General features: G+C 47.3%; 1 protein-coding gene across 1 annotated transcript in view; it reads right to left on the reverse strand.

Moving 5' to 3' along the window:
- The window catches only part of LOC135914321 (dachshund homolog 1-like), a 68,606-nt gene that overhangs the window by 24,221 nt on the left and 25,736 nt on the right, over positions 1 to 18,649 (reverse strand). The window contains exon 2 of the mRNA XM_070535579.1: positions 11,670 to 11,878. Within this exon, the coding sequence (XP_070391680.1) occupies positions 11,670 to 11,878 (209 nt within the window). The remainder of the gene's footprint in view (positions 1 to 11,669; positions 11,879 to 18,649) is intronic.

Genomic DNA, 18,649 nt, shown 5'->3' on the forward strand with positions numbered 1-18,649 from the left:
GAAGGCACCCACGAAAAGTCGAGACAACCGTCGAGGAGCGCGTTTCGCGCTCCCACGACCGGGCGGCCGGCGCGGGTGGCACATAGGGCCTCCCGTGTGTGGGGCCTTTGTCTCGCTGGCCCTTCCGCTGCAGCGCGAACCAGCACGGCGGAGCTGTAAGTTCTGGGGTTCCTCCAGTCGTCGAGTTAAAAAAAAAAAGAGGGCGGCGAAGGCATTTATAAGGGGCAGTGGAGAGCGGGGCGTGGCGAATCCATCCTCTCCGTGGCGCAAGTGCAGCTGCCGGCACTAGATAAAAAAAAAAAGAAGAAGAAGAAACGGGAAGAGAGAATTGTCGCTCTCTCTTCTCATAATTGTCCTCCCAAGTCGTTGAAAGTCCTCCCTGACTTTTAGACTTGTCTTGTTGCCTTGTCGAGGCAGTATTTTTGCTCGTACGCCGAGCTCGTGTCTCGGTTATTTTACTTTTCGCGCGCTTTGGTTCGCCTTTCCGATTAAAATGAGAATTGCTTGTCGTCTTCTCCACTCTGCGAGGCTGCGCGCGTAAGGTGGAGGCTCGTCTCGGGCGCCGACCGCGCTTGACGCTGCTCCGCTTTGCGGCGTCCCGGCTCTGACTTGAAAAACCCCGACTTGAAAAGACAGCCGCGACGAAGGATGATGGCGAACGGAAAGGAACAAGAAGCAAGAAAGATATTAATAAGGGGTTGAACGCGGAGGCTGTGCGGTATGCGGGGCTTCTTTGCTGAAGACGATCGAGAGAGTCCCGAGTTATAAATTGTCGGCGGGCAAATTGCGCCTGTCTCCTCTCTCATTAGTCAATCTGTAAGGAGCTCGGGCGACGTGAGGTAGCATCTTTCACTGCCTTGCGGGGAAGTGTTTTGTCAGAGGCTTGTTTCGAGCTCCGCTCTGCCGCCGCGCAACGTTAAACTGGGCGAAGTTTGCCCGATAGCGCCAGTTCATCCGATGACCGCGGTCAGCGGAGACATAGGATAACAACGAGGAACGAGATAAACGAAAATCTGCTTCATGGCGAGTTACTGTCAAAAAATCCACGGTGGCAGCATATATTCAGGATAAAGAGTTCACTGCTTGGGGACGGCGTGCGCCACTTCATCGCTGATATGTGCGCAAAGCCCACGTCGACGTTGTCCTCACTGGTCAAGTGTGGCTGGATGATATGTACACGACGAACAGGAGTAAGGGCATAATTAAAAGTTATCGGGTTCGACGACCCAGGGAAACTCCAGCGCTATGAGAGGCCCCGGATGTTGTGACAGGCCCCGGATGAATTTCTATCACCTAAGTACGCACGAGCGCTTTTGCATCGGAATGCATGTGACCGCTGGCATTCGAACCGGTGACTTCTCGTGCTCAGCAGCACACCCTAGCCGCTAAGCTGTCGCGGCGCGCGTACAAGTAAGGACCTCACATTGTAATTTTCGGTAAATGGCGCCGGCGGAATACACTCTTAAGGTCCAGGCAAACCGATATGGAAACCTCTCTATTTTAATTGTCGTGTATCGCCCGATTTCTGAGAACATCCCTATTCTTCTGATAATTGAGGAATCTGCGTTGTCTCATGATAATGGTTTTCTCAAAGTAAAGGACTGAATTCCACGCCTGGCGAAACCGTTGTACCTAGGTACAACGTTCTGGCAAAGCGCGAGACATAAATGATAATTTATTGTAGAACGAAGAACATCAACGAATATTGCGAACACAGATGACAATGCAAAAGAGATAGCTTTGTGTATACGAACAGAGCCCATTAAACGCCAGAAAATGAGGCACAATGTCGGTGCATTGATTGATGCTCATATAAACATGGGCTTCACGAAAAGGTGAGGCAAGGAGGTCAGAGGAGTGAATCTGCTTATTTAAGCTGCGCAAGCGCAGAATCATTTTTAATTGAATAAATTCAAACAAGGAGGTCCGAGAAATAACAGGCAAAAGAAAACTGTGGTTACGGATTGAGAGAAACCCCCGCAATTTCAAGTACTAGGTGCGGCGCACGAACGAAATGACGTGAAAACGTACTCAGCTCAGTGCAATCGCTGAAGTTCTACAAGAAAATTAAAATGCACGACTCTATATTAAGAAAAAACAATGACTGCAAACAAAGCACAATAAGAAAACTCGCATTACAAATGACTCACGCAGTTTCCTCATGAGGGCGTTGACAGAACGAATTTTCTCTTATAACATCGGAATGGTGGCATTAAAATGCTACTGTCATGCTAAGGAAGCTCAACGAACACTGCAAACCTGCTTCACATGCACACCGTCCGTTAAACTTCGCGCTCCTTCTCACTGTTTCTTTTTTTTTTCTTTAGGCACGTGACTACACGTGCGGTCTGTTGGCAGGAGCACGAGCGCGACTCACTGGGAGAAACCATTGAAACAGCGCAGCGGTTGGAAACAACATTCGTTCTGCGGTACACGGGAACCAACGCTGTCGCCGCCACTAATTGCCAGGTCGCTAATCGAATACGTCTTGTTCCCCCAACACCTCTCTGCAGTTCCTTTTTTTCTCTTCTCTTCACTTATTCCCTCATCTATGTGCGCGAACGTATGCTGTCGAAGCGAAGCGATCCCTTCGCGGAGGAAACTACAGCACTTATATTGTAATCAACATACTGCACCATTTTTCTCGCTTCATTTTGCTAGTGCAACTGAAAGAAAACAGTTGTAGCACTAACCTCACATGCGTGTTTTATTTGATTACACGTTGGCGTCGCATACGCCGTGACGTGGTGACATACTCTTATGCGTGTTGAGATCATTCACAACTTCGATCCACCTCGTGTGTGATTACACTGTATGCGGAGTTTTTTTCCCTAAGCGTAGACGCGTTTCTAAACAGTCACCACTGACCAGTTATCGCATTACCACTACGATAGCAAAAAAAAAAAGAAATGAATTTGACTGAATCAGACTGCTGTTCCCCACCTTAATCTCCGCTCATACCATTTTCAAACGAAGCAAAGAAATTTCTGTCGACATATTATGTATGAATTTTGATGTTCACTGGGCTGTAGGAACGCGATTAACTTATTTGCTCAAATGCTGCTGGTTAGGTATAGCCAGGAGCGTGTGCATTTATTTATACAACGGATCAGTTTTTGTCATATAAAACTTAAAGAAGCTCCTTTTTTCTTTAATCTGGGGTCCCAGTACGTAGATGAAACTCAAAGATCGCTACAGAGTATCTTATTTTCATGTTTCACTTTGGTCTGCCATATCTCGCAGCAACCAACGTGTCGCTCATAAATGTCTTTCTCACTTGTTAATCGTTCGATTAATGATTGACTCCTTTATTTTAGAATACCAAGATATTCCGAAAATCTACACTTTGTGTCTCTAACGCCCCCTTTCCTTTGTTTTTACAGCAACTGATCATCAAATCATACTTTATTTTTGACGATAAAACATTTCTGTGCGTGTTGTCGCCATCTCTATGTCTTTGTACAAGGTTGATGGCAACATAATTGTTGAGCAATTTACTCAGGGTGTTTCATGCTTCTGAATTAAAATTAAAGCGGCATTTGTTGGGTAATCTCCTCTCGTTTAATTTAAGAGGGAAGGGAGTTGATTAAATGACGAGGGACAGGCACAGTGCCTTGTGAGGTTGTATTAATCTACGAATAGTTTGTCAGATATTACGGAGACAGAGGAAGGCGCAATATTACTTTGCAGGTTTGGTTCTTGGGAAAGCCAGTGATGGCGTATTGGTCTTCAGGCTAGCCTATGTGTTCTTAAGAGGCAATTCTAGAGGGGACAGCCGAACAGCATTGTTCTGTGTCTCCTTGGAGGTGGCACACAATTCTGCATAAGCGAACTTTTATGCCATTTCATGCATGACACGACTTATGCACATTTTTTGAGCTGGGCACTTCCGGTACAACGCTTTCTGGTGACATTTTTGTTAACTTTTTCTATCCTTACGCAAAGTCTGTAGCACGCGAACATTGGCATCCTGCCGGACCAACCCCCCCACCCCTCCACCCACCCACGTTTTATAAATATGTTTGTCTGAGGCCTGAGGGGAGGGTGGCATTGTATACCGTTACATACAATCGTGCTCCATGTGAATTGTAAGACAAGAATCTGCTTTTCTTTTATTACGCGTGTAGGCGCTGTCATGGTGTCATACAGTGTTCGTGTACGGCAGCGCCTAGACAAAAACATTGCTGAACCCCCGTTACGGTTACTTCCGATTACTGGTTTTAAGAAAAATAGCACTTGTCATCTTTATTATACAACATTGGGTGCATGCCCGTGTTGCAAGTCATATTGAGCGCGATAGCACATGCCTTAAGCCACAAACTAAAGGAGATAGCCTGATAAAAGTGCGTCGTAATGGTATGATCACCACCAAACAACGCTTACACAAGGCTCCTCTGGCAACTCATTTTTGAGTGATTTTGCATTTTTATAGCTTTGTTATCATAAAAGCGCCCCACTTACATATTTCATTGAATATAAGAAAGGCTTATGTAATGCGTGAACGGATCCACACACAAACACGCATACATACGCGCGTGGTTTGATCATTAGTTAGCCCACCCTGGTGGTCCGAAGGAGTTCCTTGAAGTGAGGCCGCCTCGGCCACCTCGTAGTTAACAGCAATACGCTATAGCCGAGCCGTAACGTCATGCGAAACATTTGCTTGTAATCGCATAGCTCCCCCTAACCTCATATAAAGCCACAAGCGATCTGGACCTATATTAGTTAAACAGCCTCTTTTGAGCAGGTGCCCAGCGCATTTGGTCATTACCGCGGCTGTGTATGGTCTCATCGGCACACGGATCTCTATCATGTCTGGGACGGCGCATGTGCTCAAGCGAATGAAGAAACAACCTCCGGAATAGAAAGTTTGTGAATGCATGGCCCGTTCCACCTGCGAAAACTTGCGCATTATTTCAGAAAATTTCTACACGGCACACCAGCACCACCTGCAGATTTACTCGGACGTATCGCTCAGCAAAAGGTGCACTGTTCTGCCACATTCTGGATTCTATTCCTCGGTGTTGCCTCATGTGGTGGTTTAATTAAATTATTAAATTATGGGGTTTTACGTGCCAAAACCACTTTCTGATTATGAGGCACGCCGTAATGGACCTCTCCGGAAATTTCGACAACCTGGGGTTCTTTAACGTGCACCTAAGTCTAAGCACAGTGGTGTTTTCGTACCCATCGGAATGCTGCCGCCGTGGCCGCGATTCGATCCCGCGACCTCGTACTCAGCAGCCCAACACCATAGCCACTGAGCAACCACGTCGGGTTCATCTGGTGGTCGGGATAGATGGTTGGTATTTGAGCTTCGGGAGTTCCTCACGGGAACCCGATGTTAAAACCTTTTACGGCCGAGCGAATTAAGCAGCCCCAGCGACTGCAGACAAAACTTGTTCGAAGAAGATCCATAAAATGGTTTCTGGAAGCACAGATTTAAAGTACGTTAGGACAGTGTTCTGAGGAGGGCGAATCCTAAATTGACGGGGCTTTGAATATCGCGGTACATACTGCAGATGATGAGACTGGGTAGTCTGGACGATCGGACCATGGCACCGTGCCTATCGAGGAATCCAGTACGCAGGTGCGTGTTCGCCAGCGTTTGTATTCGTTGATGTGTCACTATAGACTATAGGTGGCATTGGTAAGTCGCATCCAAGTGCTCCATCACCGCTAACGGGTACTTTGCAGAGGGAGCGGAGTGTCCGAATGCCGAAGTCCAAATGATATCAGCGAAGGACCGTAGTTTATCAACTTGACGTCACCTTTTGAGACACTTCAAGACGCTGATGCGTAGCCCGTTTAATGCACCGTAAAGTGGAGATCAGAGGCGGCCACGCAATCTCAACAGAATAGCCTTTCTGGAGACAGGCTAGCTGAGACAAAGGAGCTGGGTCAAAAACGCTTGTGAAGCTAGAAAACGCGGCTGCGAACAATCGCCTTCGTGTAGCACTTTCCTGTTGGAAAACATTTAAAGTTAAACGAAAGAGCCTTCCTGTGGACGATTTACAGGCGCTTATGCTGCCTTTTTGAGAGAAACATAAGTGTTAATTGATGCAGGTACAGGACCGGACTGCGGCATATTGTCACGAAATTATCTTTTCTACTTCGTGCAGGCTCTTCTGCTCGGTCTCGCCGGAAGGCTTGATCCAGAATCTTGCCTCGTCACTAACATGTGTCCGTGTGCTGACACGTGTGCTACCACAGCTCAGCTAGTTCACGGTGCAACTCCTTTCTTCGTTGAAGCTGGGACGACAGCGCCATCTACTGCGACTGCGTCATCGGACTTGCTTATGAAGGATCGTCCACAGAACTACACCTTCAGTGGATACGGCAGACAAGACTGGGGCATGTTGTCACGAAATCCCTATTTCTACTTCGTGCAGGTTAGTCCTAGCTACAGCAGCTTTCGTAGTGATTATCGTGGCCTTCTGGTCCTGCCGTGCCCGCAAAAGTGTATTATGATTTCATATGATGCATTTTATGTATGTGCGTTACTTCTTTGCGGTGATGTGGAGACTAATTCAGGCCCTTCTACAGCAGAAATGTTGAAGGAATTGTTGGCAGGGCAAAATCAATTAGTTGAATAAATGCCTGCCCTAAGGGAACAGCAAAAGAGCATGGAAAAAGTAATGTGTCATCTTACTTTACGCTTTCTTGAAATAGATAAACAAACTGCCCAGGTCAAATCACTTGAAAAATCACACGAAGGTCTTGGAATACAATTTAACCGATCTGGCAGATAACAGTAGACGTTCTAATTTAGTTATTTTTGAAATGCGGGAAGATCCTAATGAGAAAGACTCGGATTTAAAGCAAAAAGTTCTAAACTACTTTTTTGCATCAAAGATACAGGTATATTGTGTATCTATTGGTAGAGTTCACCGCTTAGACAGATGTGGCAACGCTATACCAACTATAGTTCATTTTCAGGATTATTATGAGAAGCAAACCATGTTTAAGAACGCACACAAGCTTAAATGTACAAAATATCCATCAAAAATGTTTACTCGCGTGAGCCACCACAGAAGAGAAAACTGTTATGTGCAAGTGCTATGGATGAAAAACAACAAGGAAAGAATGTTTCATTCAATAATGACAAGCTGCGAGTAAATGTGGGATGAAGACACCCAAACCAGGACAAAGGTTCCTTTCTTTCGTGCTAATTCTAAAACGGTCTGACCTGTAATATCTTCTAAAGATCAACTTATAATTATTGAACATAAATGCGCATAGCATTGTTGACAAATCAACAGAACTTGAAGCCATCTTGTTAGATTACGATCCCCATGTTGTCGTTATCACGGAGACCTGGCTTCACAACCACATTATTGACGTTGATGCTTTCCCACCCTCATATCAGGTATTTCGCCATGACCGTCCTACTAAAGGCGGTGGCGTTGCTGTCTTGATAAAATATGGCATTCGAACATCACTGCTACGTCAGATAGTTAACCAGGAAAGTGTTACATTGAAATTGTTTTGTTCAAGGCGTGTTTTATTGTTGTCCGTGGCTTATAGAGCACCGGATGCTCCACAGTGATTTATGAGAGATATACGCGATCATTTAGGGTCGTTTTCTTGCAAAGAAGCAATCATTGTTGGCGATTTTGATGTACCGTCTGCTGATTGGCATTACCCATTTTCAAATGCAGATCAATGTTAAGGTGTTGGATCCTTGCTTGATATTATGCTTAATCTGGATGTGCAAAAAGTAGCAACAGAGCCTACGCCCGCTGTCCCCCCCCCCCTCCCGAGTTTATCGTTCATTCCCTTGAATCCTAGATCTTGTTTTTGTTCCTAAGACAATTGAAGAATATACAGTCTCTGTGAATCCCGGCATTTCTGATCATGCAATGTTGTTGTTAGCGTGTAGCCTTGAAAAACTTTGTATTCCTCCCTATGAAATAGTTTCAGTAAAAGCATTTTCTCGTGCCAGGGATGAGAGTGTCCTGGATTGCCTTGAACTAAAATTCAGCAGCTTTCAAGGCTCAAATGTTAATATGCTTTGGGTTCAATTTAAACATATATATCTACTTACTGTCTCAATGATTTACTACCAAACAAAATTAAGAAAATAAAGAAATCAAATCCCTGGATAATGAGAGACGTCTTACACCTAAAAAGAAAACTTAAGCGCCTTAAAAAAAGGAGGACCCGCTACAAACATTGTTAAAGCCACTCGAACGGCGTTTAATGAAGCGTTGAAACGTTCCAAATGGCATTGTTTTCAACATACCCTACCAAAGGTTTTAAAAGAATTATTTCAGAAGTTCTGGGACTTTTTGAATCGGAAGTCTGTTGACGAAATACAACTCGATTGTGTTCGAATTGTTGACAAGGAGAGCATTGCGAAACATTTTAACTTTTATTTTCACACCATGTTTTCCGTCCCTTCTGAAACAGTCAGTCACACCCCTGCATCGTGCTCTGATATCGAAAATATTGTATTGTAGTGACTGTGCTTCTTGAGGTGACGACTAAAGCATCACCTGGCCCTTATTTTCTTCCAAATGCGTTCCTTCGTCGCTGCGCGGGAATACTGGCCCCATTCCTTGCATGCGTTTTTCGCGCATCCATATCATCTGCGGATCTACCGGCTGACTGGCGAAATGCGCGTGTGGTGCCCATGCACAAGAAAGGTGACACATCGCGGCAAGTTGACCATTTGAAACCTTGAAACAGAGACTCTATCATCCGTTTGAACGTGGCGGAGGCATTGCATAAACCGAACGGCATAACCTTAAATTGGTAGAGGCCGTCTGTAGTGACGAAAGTAGACTTTTCTTGCGCTTGATCATCGACGGAAATCTTACAATAACCAGATCGTAGGTCGATGGACGAAAAGTATTTGGCACCGTGACGACAATCAAGAGCGTCGTCGATTCGTGGTAAAGGGTAAATGTCCTTTTTAGTAATTCTATTTAGGTGGCAGTAATCAACGCAGAAACGCCACGTGCCATCTTTATTTTTGACGAGCACGACCAGCGACGCCCAAGGGCTCGACGAAGGCTCAACAATGCCTCTGGCGAGGATCTTGTTTACTTCTTGCTGAATAACTTGCCGCTCTGCCGTGGACATGCGATACTGTCGGCGCTGGATGGGAACGGCATCACCAGTGTTTATCTGATGCCTAACAAGTGACGTCTGACCAAGTGGTCGATTGTCAGTGCCAATACGTCGCGGTAGAAAAGCAAAAGGCGATATAGGGCGGCTGCTTGATCAGGCGCGAGGTCCGGAGCGACCATGGGACGTAATCGGCCGTCGAGGTTCAAGGCATCCTGCCGGTAATCAGGAGGATCTGGAGACGCGTCAGCTGCAAATGCAGTGACGTGGTCGGCTGTCACTGACCGGAACGTGGCCGCCGCTATGCCTTCAGGTAACACTTGCTCGTCAATCCAAAATTGATAACGGGGAGACGCATCCGATTAGCGGCAAGGGCCACGACGGAGTGTGGCACAGAGATGTCATGCGCCAGGAGGACATCACGAATAGTTGCGACGACATAGTCGTCATCAGGCACTGTCACCGTTGAGGATAATTCGACGAATGTTAGGGCTTTGGGAGGTAAGCGAACGAACGCTGTAGTGCAGAGGGTGCTCGGTTGTTCGGGGCGAGCGTCAGAAAGAAGAGGAAGCTCGAGGCACAGCGTACCGGTGGAACAGTCGATGAGGGCAGAATGCGTCGTCAGAAAGTCGAGCCCGAAGATTAGGTCATGAGGGCAACTGGTCAGCACGGTGAACAGGACTGGAACTTAGCGGCCAGCAATTTCTATGCGAGCAGTGCACAGACCCCTCACGGCAACAGTGGCGCCATTGGCGACGCGTAAGGCTCGAGTGATGGCAGGCGTAGGAACTTTTTTGAGGCGACGACATAGGTTCGAGCTGTAGATGTTTGAACAGATTGTCGCTAATTACATAATCAAGTTTATAACAGATAACATTCTTTCCTTTTTTCAACATGGTTTTAGGGAGTGCTTTTCTACGGTCACACAACTAACCACAGTAAATCACACTTTTGCAAGCGTTATCGACAAGTCTGGTCACACGGACGTAATTTTTTTTGGGGGGGGGGGGGGGTTGAAAAGGGCTCGACCTTGTTTCACATCACAAGTTAATCTTCAAGCTAAAATACATTGGCCTCCCCTCTTTTATAATAAACTGGATTTCCGCCTACTTTGCAGGCCACAAACAGTCGGTTTATGTTAATGGTCACCACTCGCGTCGTTTGCCAGTTACTTCAGGGGTACCACAAGGTGGCGTACTGGGACTACTGTTATTTTTTATTTTTATTAATGCTATTGTTAGCGCTATCACAGAACCAGTACAAATACGTTTGTACGCAGAGGACTGCATTTTGTTTCATGAGATTGCTTGCAAAGAGGATCAGGAACTTTTGAATACTAACCTTCATAACATTTATTCATGGTGTAAAGAATGGGACATGAAGCTGAATGAAGAAAAAACAGTATACATGCAGATAACCAAAAAAAGAAGACGTAGGTAGGCGTTTTTCTATAGGCTTCCTACTCATCCTCTCGTTAAAGTAAATTAATATAAATATTTGTGTGTGACAATAACACACAACCTAAGTTGAAATTCTCATGTCTCAATTGTATGTGCTGCATCATTTCGCAAACTGTATTCGTCGTAATAAACTAAAGCAAGCGTCCCCAGAAACTAAACATCATGCATACAAATCACTCATCAGGCCGAAAATGGAATACGCATGCAACGTCTCGGATCCACATAATAAACACAATAATAATGCATTGGAAAGGATTTAGCAGAAGGCGGTTAGGTCTATCTTTTCTAAGTACCCTATAACTGACTCACCAACAACTATCATGCACGATCATGGCATACAGACATTACAACTACGGCAGAAAACTCTGAGGATTAAATTTCTTTTTCTACTCAAAAATGCCAAACTCTCGATCCATCCTGCTCCATATGCCTGACCATTAATCACAACACAAACCAGACATCACCACTCTGAATCCTTAAATCCCTATAAAACAAGAACTAATGCCTTCAAATTTTCATTTTCCCCCGTACTATTAAAGAATGGAACGGATTACCATTATCATTCTTAAGCAGCACTGACTCAATTGATCTCATTAATTTTTGATCTGTTAATTTAGCAACGAAGATCTCAGCGTTTTGTTTGTTTTTCTTCTGAATGCATGTATGATTATTCTTTGTAATTTTACCAGTCCTGCTTGGGCCCGCATGGGCCTGCAGTATTTTGTAAATAAAATAAATAAATAAATCGGTAACAAAGCAAAGTAAAACAAGCTTCGCTTTAAAATTTAGTGTCCTTTCATTCATATACTGACGTTGCCAAGCCGAATACTGAGATGCTGATGTAGAACATTGTGAGCAGGTTCAGTTGGAAGTTGGCAGAGATATCACAACGCCCTATCGGCGCTTTTGAAGGCATGAATTTGGGCCTGTATTCACAAAAACGTTCTTTTACTAGAACTCATTCGCGAGAGGATATCCTAGCCAATCGTAACGTTGCATATGCTATTAGCGAGCACGGACCGGTCAGTAGCAAACAACGTTTACGAGAAGAGAGCTTTGTGAGTTCGATCCCTGCTCACTGGGCGCGAGGGCTCTGGCACGCACCGGAACAAATTTTCCAAGGTGCGTCGTGCCTACCTTGCGGTGGTGCAGTCTCGGTAGAGGGCGTCGAAGTCCCTGCACGCGAGCAGCTTGCAGCGGTTGACGCCGGGCTGGATTGCGCCCAGCCCCCGCAGTATGCGCACCTGCTCCACGTTGCACACGATGGGGCTGATGCCGAGCCTCTTGAGCTTGGTGTACACGGTGTGCAGGCCGCCCACCAGGTGCTTCAGGAACAGCTCGAATGCCTGCAGCACGGTAGAAGAAGAGGGTTGGCAAGCAGCAGCAGTTGCGAGTGGGCCTTCCTGTCATCCTGCACTCGCTCAATGGCTGATTGAAAAAAAGAATTAAAGACGAAAGAGAGAAGAGAGAGAGAAAGAGGCCAACCAGACGATCGTTTGGTTATCTGCTCTACCCTGGTGGTAGGGGTTAGCAACATATAAAAAAGGGAGAGAGGGAGCACGGCGCGTACGCGGAAGCATGCACAGGACTACAAACAATCATTGAAGCCAGTGCACTTCAAGAACTGCAGCAGCGCACGAATATCTCTCTACGCCAGTGATGGATATGGCCACGGCCTAAGCATCTTCGCCTAGGTAAATGTTTTGAAGTTAAGCTGGTTCATTGCGGTCTGTAAAGGCATGCACTGGAGGTGGTAATCAAGGCAAAGGTACAGCAAGCTAGTGTTCGATGGTTTCTTCAGATCCACAAGAGCCGCGCATTGATTTATGGGCCGGCCCTTGCGCCACTAAACAATACACATTCATTCATTCATGCCTGCATCATTCACAATGCACCGTTAACATTACCTTTGTCATGGCGCTCTTTGGCCATACCTGGCCCTTGCGCCATAAAACACTACACATCATCATCATTTATGGTCCGCTCTGATACGGTAAGACTAAGCAATAAGAACGAATTGGAAATTAAAATGGGTAACCACAGTGAACACCTTTCCGACTCAATCACACGCGGTATCGTCGAATCTGACCATGCCCGCACTGGAATCACGGACCTGTTAATGCATCCTGCGTGATTTTCGCTTTAACATCCATCACTTGCAATACAGCCGGTGTGAAAAAAATTGAGTCACAACTCACTTTGACAGTCTCACCGAAAAATCTACGGACGCGGTGGTCGGCCACGTTGCTTAGCTCAGAACTCCAAGACGCTAACTCGGTGGCCGTCCAGCGAGCCATGGAGGCCGACCGCGAGCAAGAGCTCCCAGTGGCCATCTAGGTGGCCCCAGGCCCGGGATTCCCAATCGCCGGATTCCAAAGGAAGTTATCTCACTCACTTTAGCATAGTGGCGTATGCTAAAGAGAGGGTGGAGGAGAAAGCCTGCACGCTCAAGATACATTCATTAAATTACTTGACATCCTCACGCATTCGAAGCGCATCGAAATGGCGGAGGAAGTGGCTATAGCGTTAGCCATAGAACAAACCAACGCATAGAATATAATCGGCGATTCCCAGACGGCAGTACGCTACTTCGCGAATGGCCGGATCTCAGCTGAGGCACTAAACATACTCAGAAAAGGCAAACCAACAAGGGAAGACAGATGCGTCCAAATCCTGTGAATACCAGCCCGCACCACCGACTCAACGGGAGTGGACAGCCCTAACGCGGTGGCACACAATGTAGCTCGAGGACTCGCTTTCCGAGCTGCGACGCACTTAGATCCCTCGACAGAGCCCTCCGAAGTATGGGAATGAGAAGACAGAATGACCAGGTTCAACGACATTACCAACCATTACAAGATCCACCACTTATCCACCATCCCATCCACAACTCACTAGATCGCAAGCCGTCCAGTGGCGACAATTACAAACCAAATCATACAAGAGACCGATACTAATGCACGCTATTTATCCAGAAATATACACAACAGATAGATGCAAAGTGTGTGACACCAGAGCCACGCGAGAACGCGTGCTATGGGAGACTAATACAGGGCAATGAGGGCGAAGCCTCCATCGACAGCCTCCGCGCACGATGGCAGGCCGCGTTGCTCAGCTCCAACCTGGAAGATCAACTCTGGGCAGTCCAGCGGGCCAAGGAAGCCGCCGAGAGGCAAGGACTCTTGGCCGTAACCTCGGCAGGTGCCCCAGCCCACTAACTCGCCGGACGCGAATTGTTCTGATTCGAAATAGTTTTTTCACTCACTCACTCTCATTCGAATGCGTTGTTACTTCCCATTACTTGTCTTCTCCAACCAAAGGTCGTGGGTTTGAGTGCCTTGTTTGACGCTGCCTTAATTAACTCCGCCCTAATTAAAACCAAAGATCGTGGGTTGGACTTCATACCAAAGGTCGCGGATGCGACTCTAAATATGGGCCGTGGGCTCAAGTGCCTTAGTGAAGTACATATTAATACATATTATTTGCCTTAATTACACCTTAACACAGCGGTCGTGGATTCGATTTCCACAGGAGCTCGAGGGTTAGACTCCCACCGTAGGTCGTGGGTTCGAGTGCCCGAATTAATTCTGTCTTAATTAACTTTGCCTTTTGTGTGTGTGTGATGAGCGGCATCGGAGCCAGCTGTGGAAGAAGACGACGACGACGAACGCGCGAGCAGTGGCACGAGCGCGTGTCTGCGCAAGGCGAGCTCACATGACTTTATGTACCGCACGCCGCGTTTTCCATTCCATCGGGGTTATGATCCCGTTAAGGCTTTCGCCTTAAGAAGTACCTGTTATCCACGTGGGAAGTACGATCCGTCTCGTTTCCAGTAAAGAGAGTGAGTGAATGGTGTGTTTGAATATATAGAAGAAAATCTGCTCATCGTTCGAGTAGGTGAAAGGTTCGTTAGTGTATTTGCCGCTGAGTAAAGCTAATTGATTGACTGGCTGATCGATTGATTTAGTGATTGATTGATTTGCTGATTGATTGAGTGGATACTTCGTGGTAATGACAATTAGTGGAAAAGCTATACCCAACAAAACAAACAGCTTAGTTCAAGCTTCAGCGTCAGCTGAACGAGTCCGATTAGAAGAGAAAGCGTGTGAAGTTGCGAATGAGACTTTAGCGTGGTTTTCAGCATAACTTGCGACCATTCTGCATGTAAATTAGACTAAGGCTTGCTCAGTGTTATATTATCATGAAATTATTTTGTTACAATGGTTTTCTTGTACCTGTGCGCGCATTAAAACTCAGCAAAAGAACGAAACATTATCGACGACAGTGACACCGTACAAGTAGCACGGCGTGTGTCCTTAAGGTAGGTCATTTCCGATTCATATTCAATGAGCCCAACCGTCCTAAGAGTAAAGAGAATATTACGCATTTATCTGTTCACTTGTGTTTTCTCTTGCAATATCATCATCAGCAGCAGCAGCACCCTATTTTTATGTCCAATGCAGGACGAAGGCCTCTTCCAAGCGATCTCCATTTACCCCGTTCTTGCGCTGATTCCAACTTGCGCCTATATATTTCCCTTTTCGTCATCCCACCTGATTTTCTGCTGTCATCGACTGCGCTTTCCTTCCTGTGGTGCCCATTGTATATTTAATATTTTTAGTATATTTAATATTTTCTATCCTTTGACATGGGGGAGGCTAGGAAAAAAAGCTGTACGGATGGTCAACCGGTTATCCGCGCTGCTCATTACATGGCCTCCTCAGCTCCACTTTTCCCTTACTATCTCTCATATCGTTTGTAATATAACTCACGTCTTCGGCTAGCAGCCCATCATAGCTCCAGAGCGCGCTATATCAGCAGTATTTCTTGCAGAGCGCAATGTACATTCCAATTTTGTCAGGTTGCCTTGATCGAAGCGGCTGAAGATGCCACGCAATCACACCTGTGTTTTTGATTTCACTGCCCCGGCGGTCTCTGGGACATCTATTCCCACTTGTGCCTTGGGCTTTGCTTGACTACGGAAAAATACGGCCCGGATCGCTACAGCATTCGCTTTACAACATGGATGTGATGGCAGTGAGAAATTTCAAGTAAAATAACTTTATATTGAGGTATATTGACTTGTGAAAGTAGCGGTTTGCGGGGGAGAAAGAAAACAACAAATCTTGTGTTTGTCAAGTAGTATCTGGCGTTGAGGCTATACTTACACCCTGCATACATACTTATTAGAGGACTTCTTGAGCATAATCATTTCTATGCCCCATGTTCTTGCCCTCCTTTCATCCTCACTCCCCACCTGTACTTGGAAGAGCTGTGCTTCACCAAAGAGTGGAGCCCGACTTGCGCTCAAGCATTTACTAGAGCATGACATGCACCACCTTCAGTATAGAGCCACTTCGCCCTCCCTATGACTGTAGTTTCCTTCATTGTCGACGCCTCATGACGCTGACACGTCTTAGAATTAAAAGGAAAGCCCTCTGATGCTGTGTCAATCTGGCACAAAGAATCTTTCGTCAGAGCACTAATATTTCGTGTCTGTGACTATGCTCGCTCTCATCATTTGGAGCTCGTTATGCTATTTAACAGCCGTTTCCGGGCTGTAGGAGCAATGGCTGCCATACTCTGCCATTCGTGAACAAAACAAGATGCTTGTTTTTATCTTCTTGTTTCCCCATATAGCAGTGATAATCCTGCGTAGTCCTGTTCAAGAAAACCTTGCGGTGGATGTTTTCATCTTCAGTGGCACTTTCTGGGCCCTCACGCACGTATGCCGACGAAGTATTATGGATATATCGAAAGTATGAATTGGGTGAGCGTTGTTTTGTAGAGTCCCCTTAGGTCGGTGGCTAGCTCTTTCATCGTCTACTCCGACTGCTGACGCGATTGTCACGTGACACCCGTCTCGCTTGCCTGTGGCAGGCAGAGGAGCAGCTCTCCGCTCCGCTGGACGAAGGCCGCCACTCGCTCGCCGCGGTACTCGACCAGGCGGCACTCGGTCGCGTCCCCTCCGCTGCTCGCCGGCACACCGTAGTCTCCCGCGCCTCCGGCACGGCCGTACAGGCTCGGCAGCAGGCTCAGTCCGGCGCCGGCCAAACCGGGAGGCGTCGTCAGGCCCGCGCTCAGCGACGGCGCGTTCAGCACCCCCGCGGGAACCGGGCCGTTCAGACCGGGCGCGCTCAGACCCGCCGGCGCGGCGGAGCGCGACAGGTCCACGGGAGTGGCGGCGGCGGCGTGGCCCGCGGGTTCCATCGGCGCCGAGCGCTCGACACTCGCAGCAACAGCAGCAGCGGCAACCGCGGCGAAACTTCGAGGCGGGCGGGCGGGCGACGCGTGTGGCGGCCGCGCGGGCCCGGGGTTCGGAGCCGCGGCTTGGCTGCGCGCGCGCGTGTGCGCGCGTCGGTGGGGCCGGCCCGGGGGCGGGGCGCGCCGGCGCCCCCCCACAGTTCCCTTTCCTTCTCTTCCCGGTAGGGATGTTCGCCGTCCCGCGCGGGCATTCGTTAGGGAAGGGAGGGAGACGCTCTCTTCCCTCGACAGGGATGCTCCGCCGTCCGAGAGTTCGAGCTCCGCCGGAGCAGAGGGAGAGACGAAATCCGATGTTGTCGTATGCCGTAGCGGCGACGCAGGCCGTTCCGTTCGAGCGCCGAGCGTCGGGAGAGAAGGAAAGCGACCAGTCATCATTCGCGCTCGCAATCGGGGTTCTTCTGTCTGCCGCCCTTTCTCTCGAAGAGAGTCGGCAAAGTTGAGGGGCGGCTGTCCCGCCGCGGAATGACGGCGAGATTCTGGAGCCGTGCCTCTTCTCTTCCGCCTTCTTATCTTTCTCATTCGGGGCGGCCGTATCGAGGAGCTGGATAGGAGGCGGCTGCTCCCGGAAAGGAGGGCGGCTGAACTGCCCCTATTAGCTGTTCGTGTGCGCTAAGATGGAAACATAAAGGCGAAGCGGAAGTGTGAGTATCTGCGCTCAGGGCCGAAATTACCATGATGCACGTGCGGTGTCGAGTTCACGTTTGTTTCGATCACACTTACGCGGTTGCCTGTAAGAATAATTGATGTAGTGTTAGTCCAGCAGGCAAATGGCAGCAAGAGGCAGCTGGTGTCAAATTTGAAGCGTTTTACGTGCTTTCACGTTGGACCAAAGAAGTTTCGCTCGTGCTCTCGCGTATTCACGCTCAAAATTCCTCGTGCCATTAACTGTGTTCTAAATTACCCTTCCCATGTCTCCTCTTTTTCCTCTTTCTATTTTCTTTCCTCTCTATTAATACAATGCCGTCCAGCGCCTACCCAACATAGTTAAGTTCGCTTTTCATAAAACTTTCTAAAAAGACAATGCTTTAAGTGGTCGTAAATTCAAGGCAATCGAGTTTATTGCCGGTGAATATTTTTCAATCGGTCCGGAAAACTCGAAAATGCCTTCTTGCATTCACAAAAGCAAATCTGTACCATTTTCACTGAGGTTAAATATACTTTTCATCCTATCAAAACGTTACTCATTTAACGCATTGTGGCGGACAGTAGAATAAATCTACTAACAATAACGTCGTAATTCGAAAACACCTTCTCGTACTAATACCATCCCTCAAAATCAACTCTCTCTTGCCGCCATTTTTTCGAATATAGGCCGCTTTATGCGCAAGCGAGAGGTCGTGTCTAATCTTGCCTTGTCATCCACAGGTATTATTCGGATATTAACAGAAACATGGCTGACTAGTGCCGTCAGCGACGCTGAAGTTCTTGCTGACTCGCCGAACAATAGTCTACCGTTTGTCCCAGCTAACGTTAGCCAAACTGGTCAATAAAAAAAAAAGCGATATAAAGAGACGATGCAAGAGACAGTTATAAGACCTATGGTGTCCGGTGGTCAGAGTTCTGACAACCGAACACCAGAGGTCTTAAAAACGCACCTTGCACCATGTTTCTTTTATCTTCTTTTTTTTCGTTGAACAGCTTGGCTATACGTTAGGGGGGACACCCTACATATCGGAACGACTTCAAGGGCTCGCGAAGGGGAGGCGTTCTCATCTCTGCGAACCAGAAACTGTCATGCTGCGCGATTAACATTGAATCTCAGTTAACAATATGATGGATATTATTTCGCGCAACACGAGAAACACTCCTGCGGTGCGTATGTTATAGACCACGCAGCATAACCCAGACTTTCC

The sequence above is a fragment of the Dermacentor albipictus genome, chromosome 3, assembly GCF_038994185.2.
Source record: "Dermacentor albipictus isolate Rhodes 1998 colony chromosome 3, USDA_Dalb.pri_finalv2, whole genome shotgun sequence".
NCBI lineage: Eukaryota > Metazoa > Arthropoda > Arachnida > Ixodida > Ixodidae > Dermacentor > Dermacentor albipictus.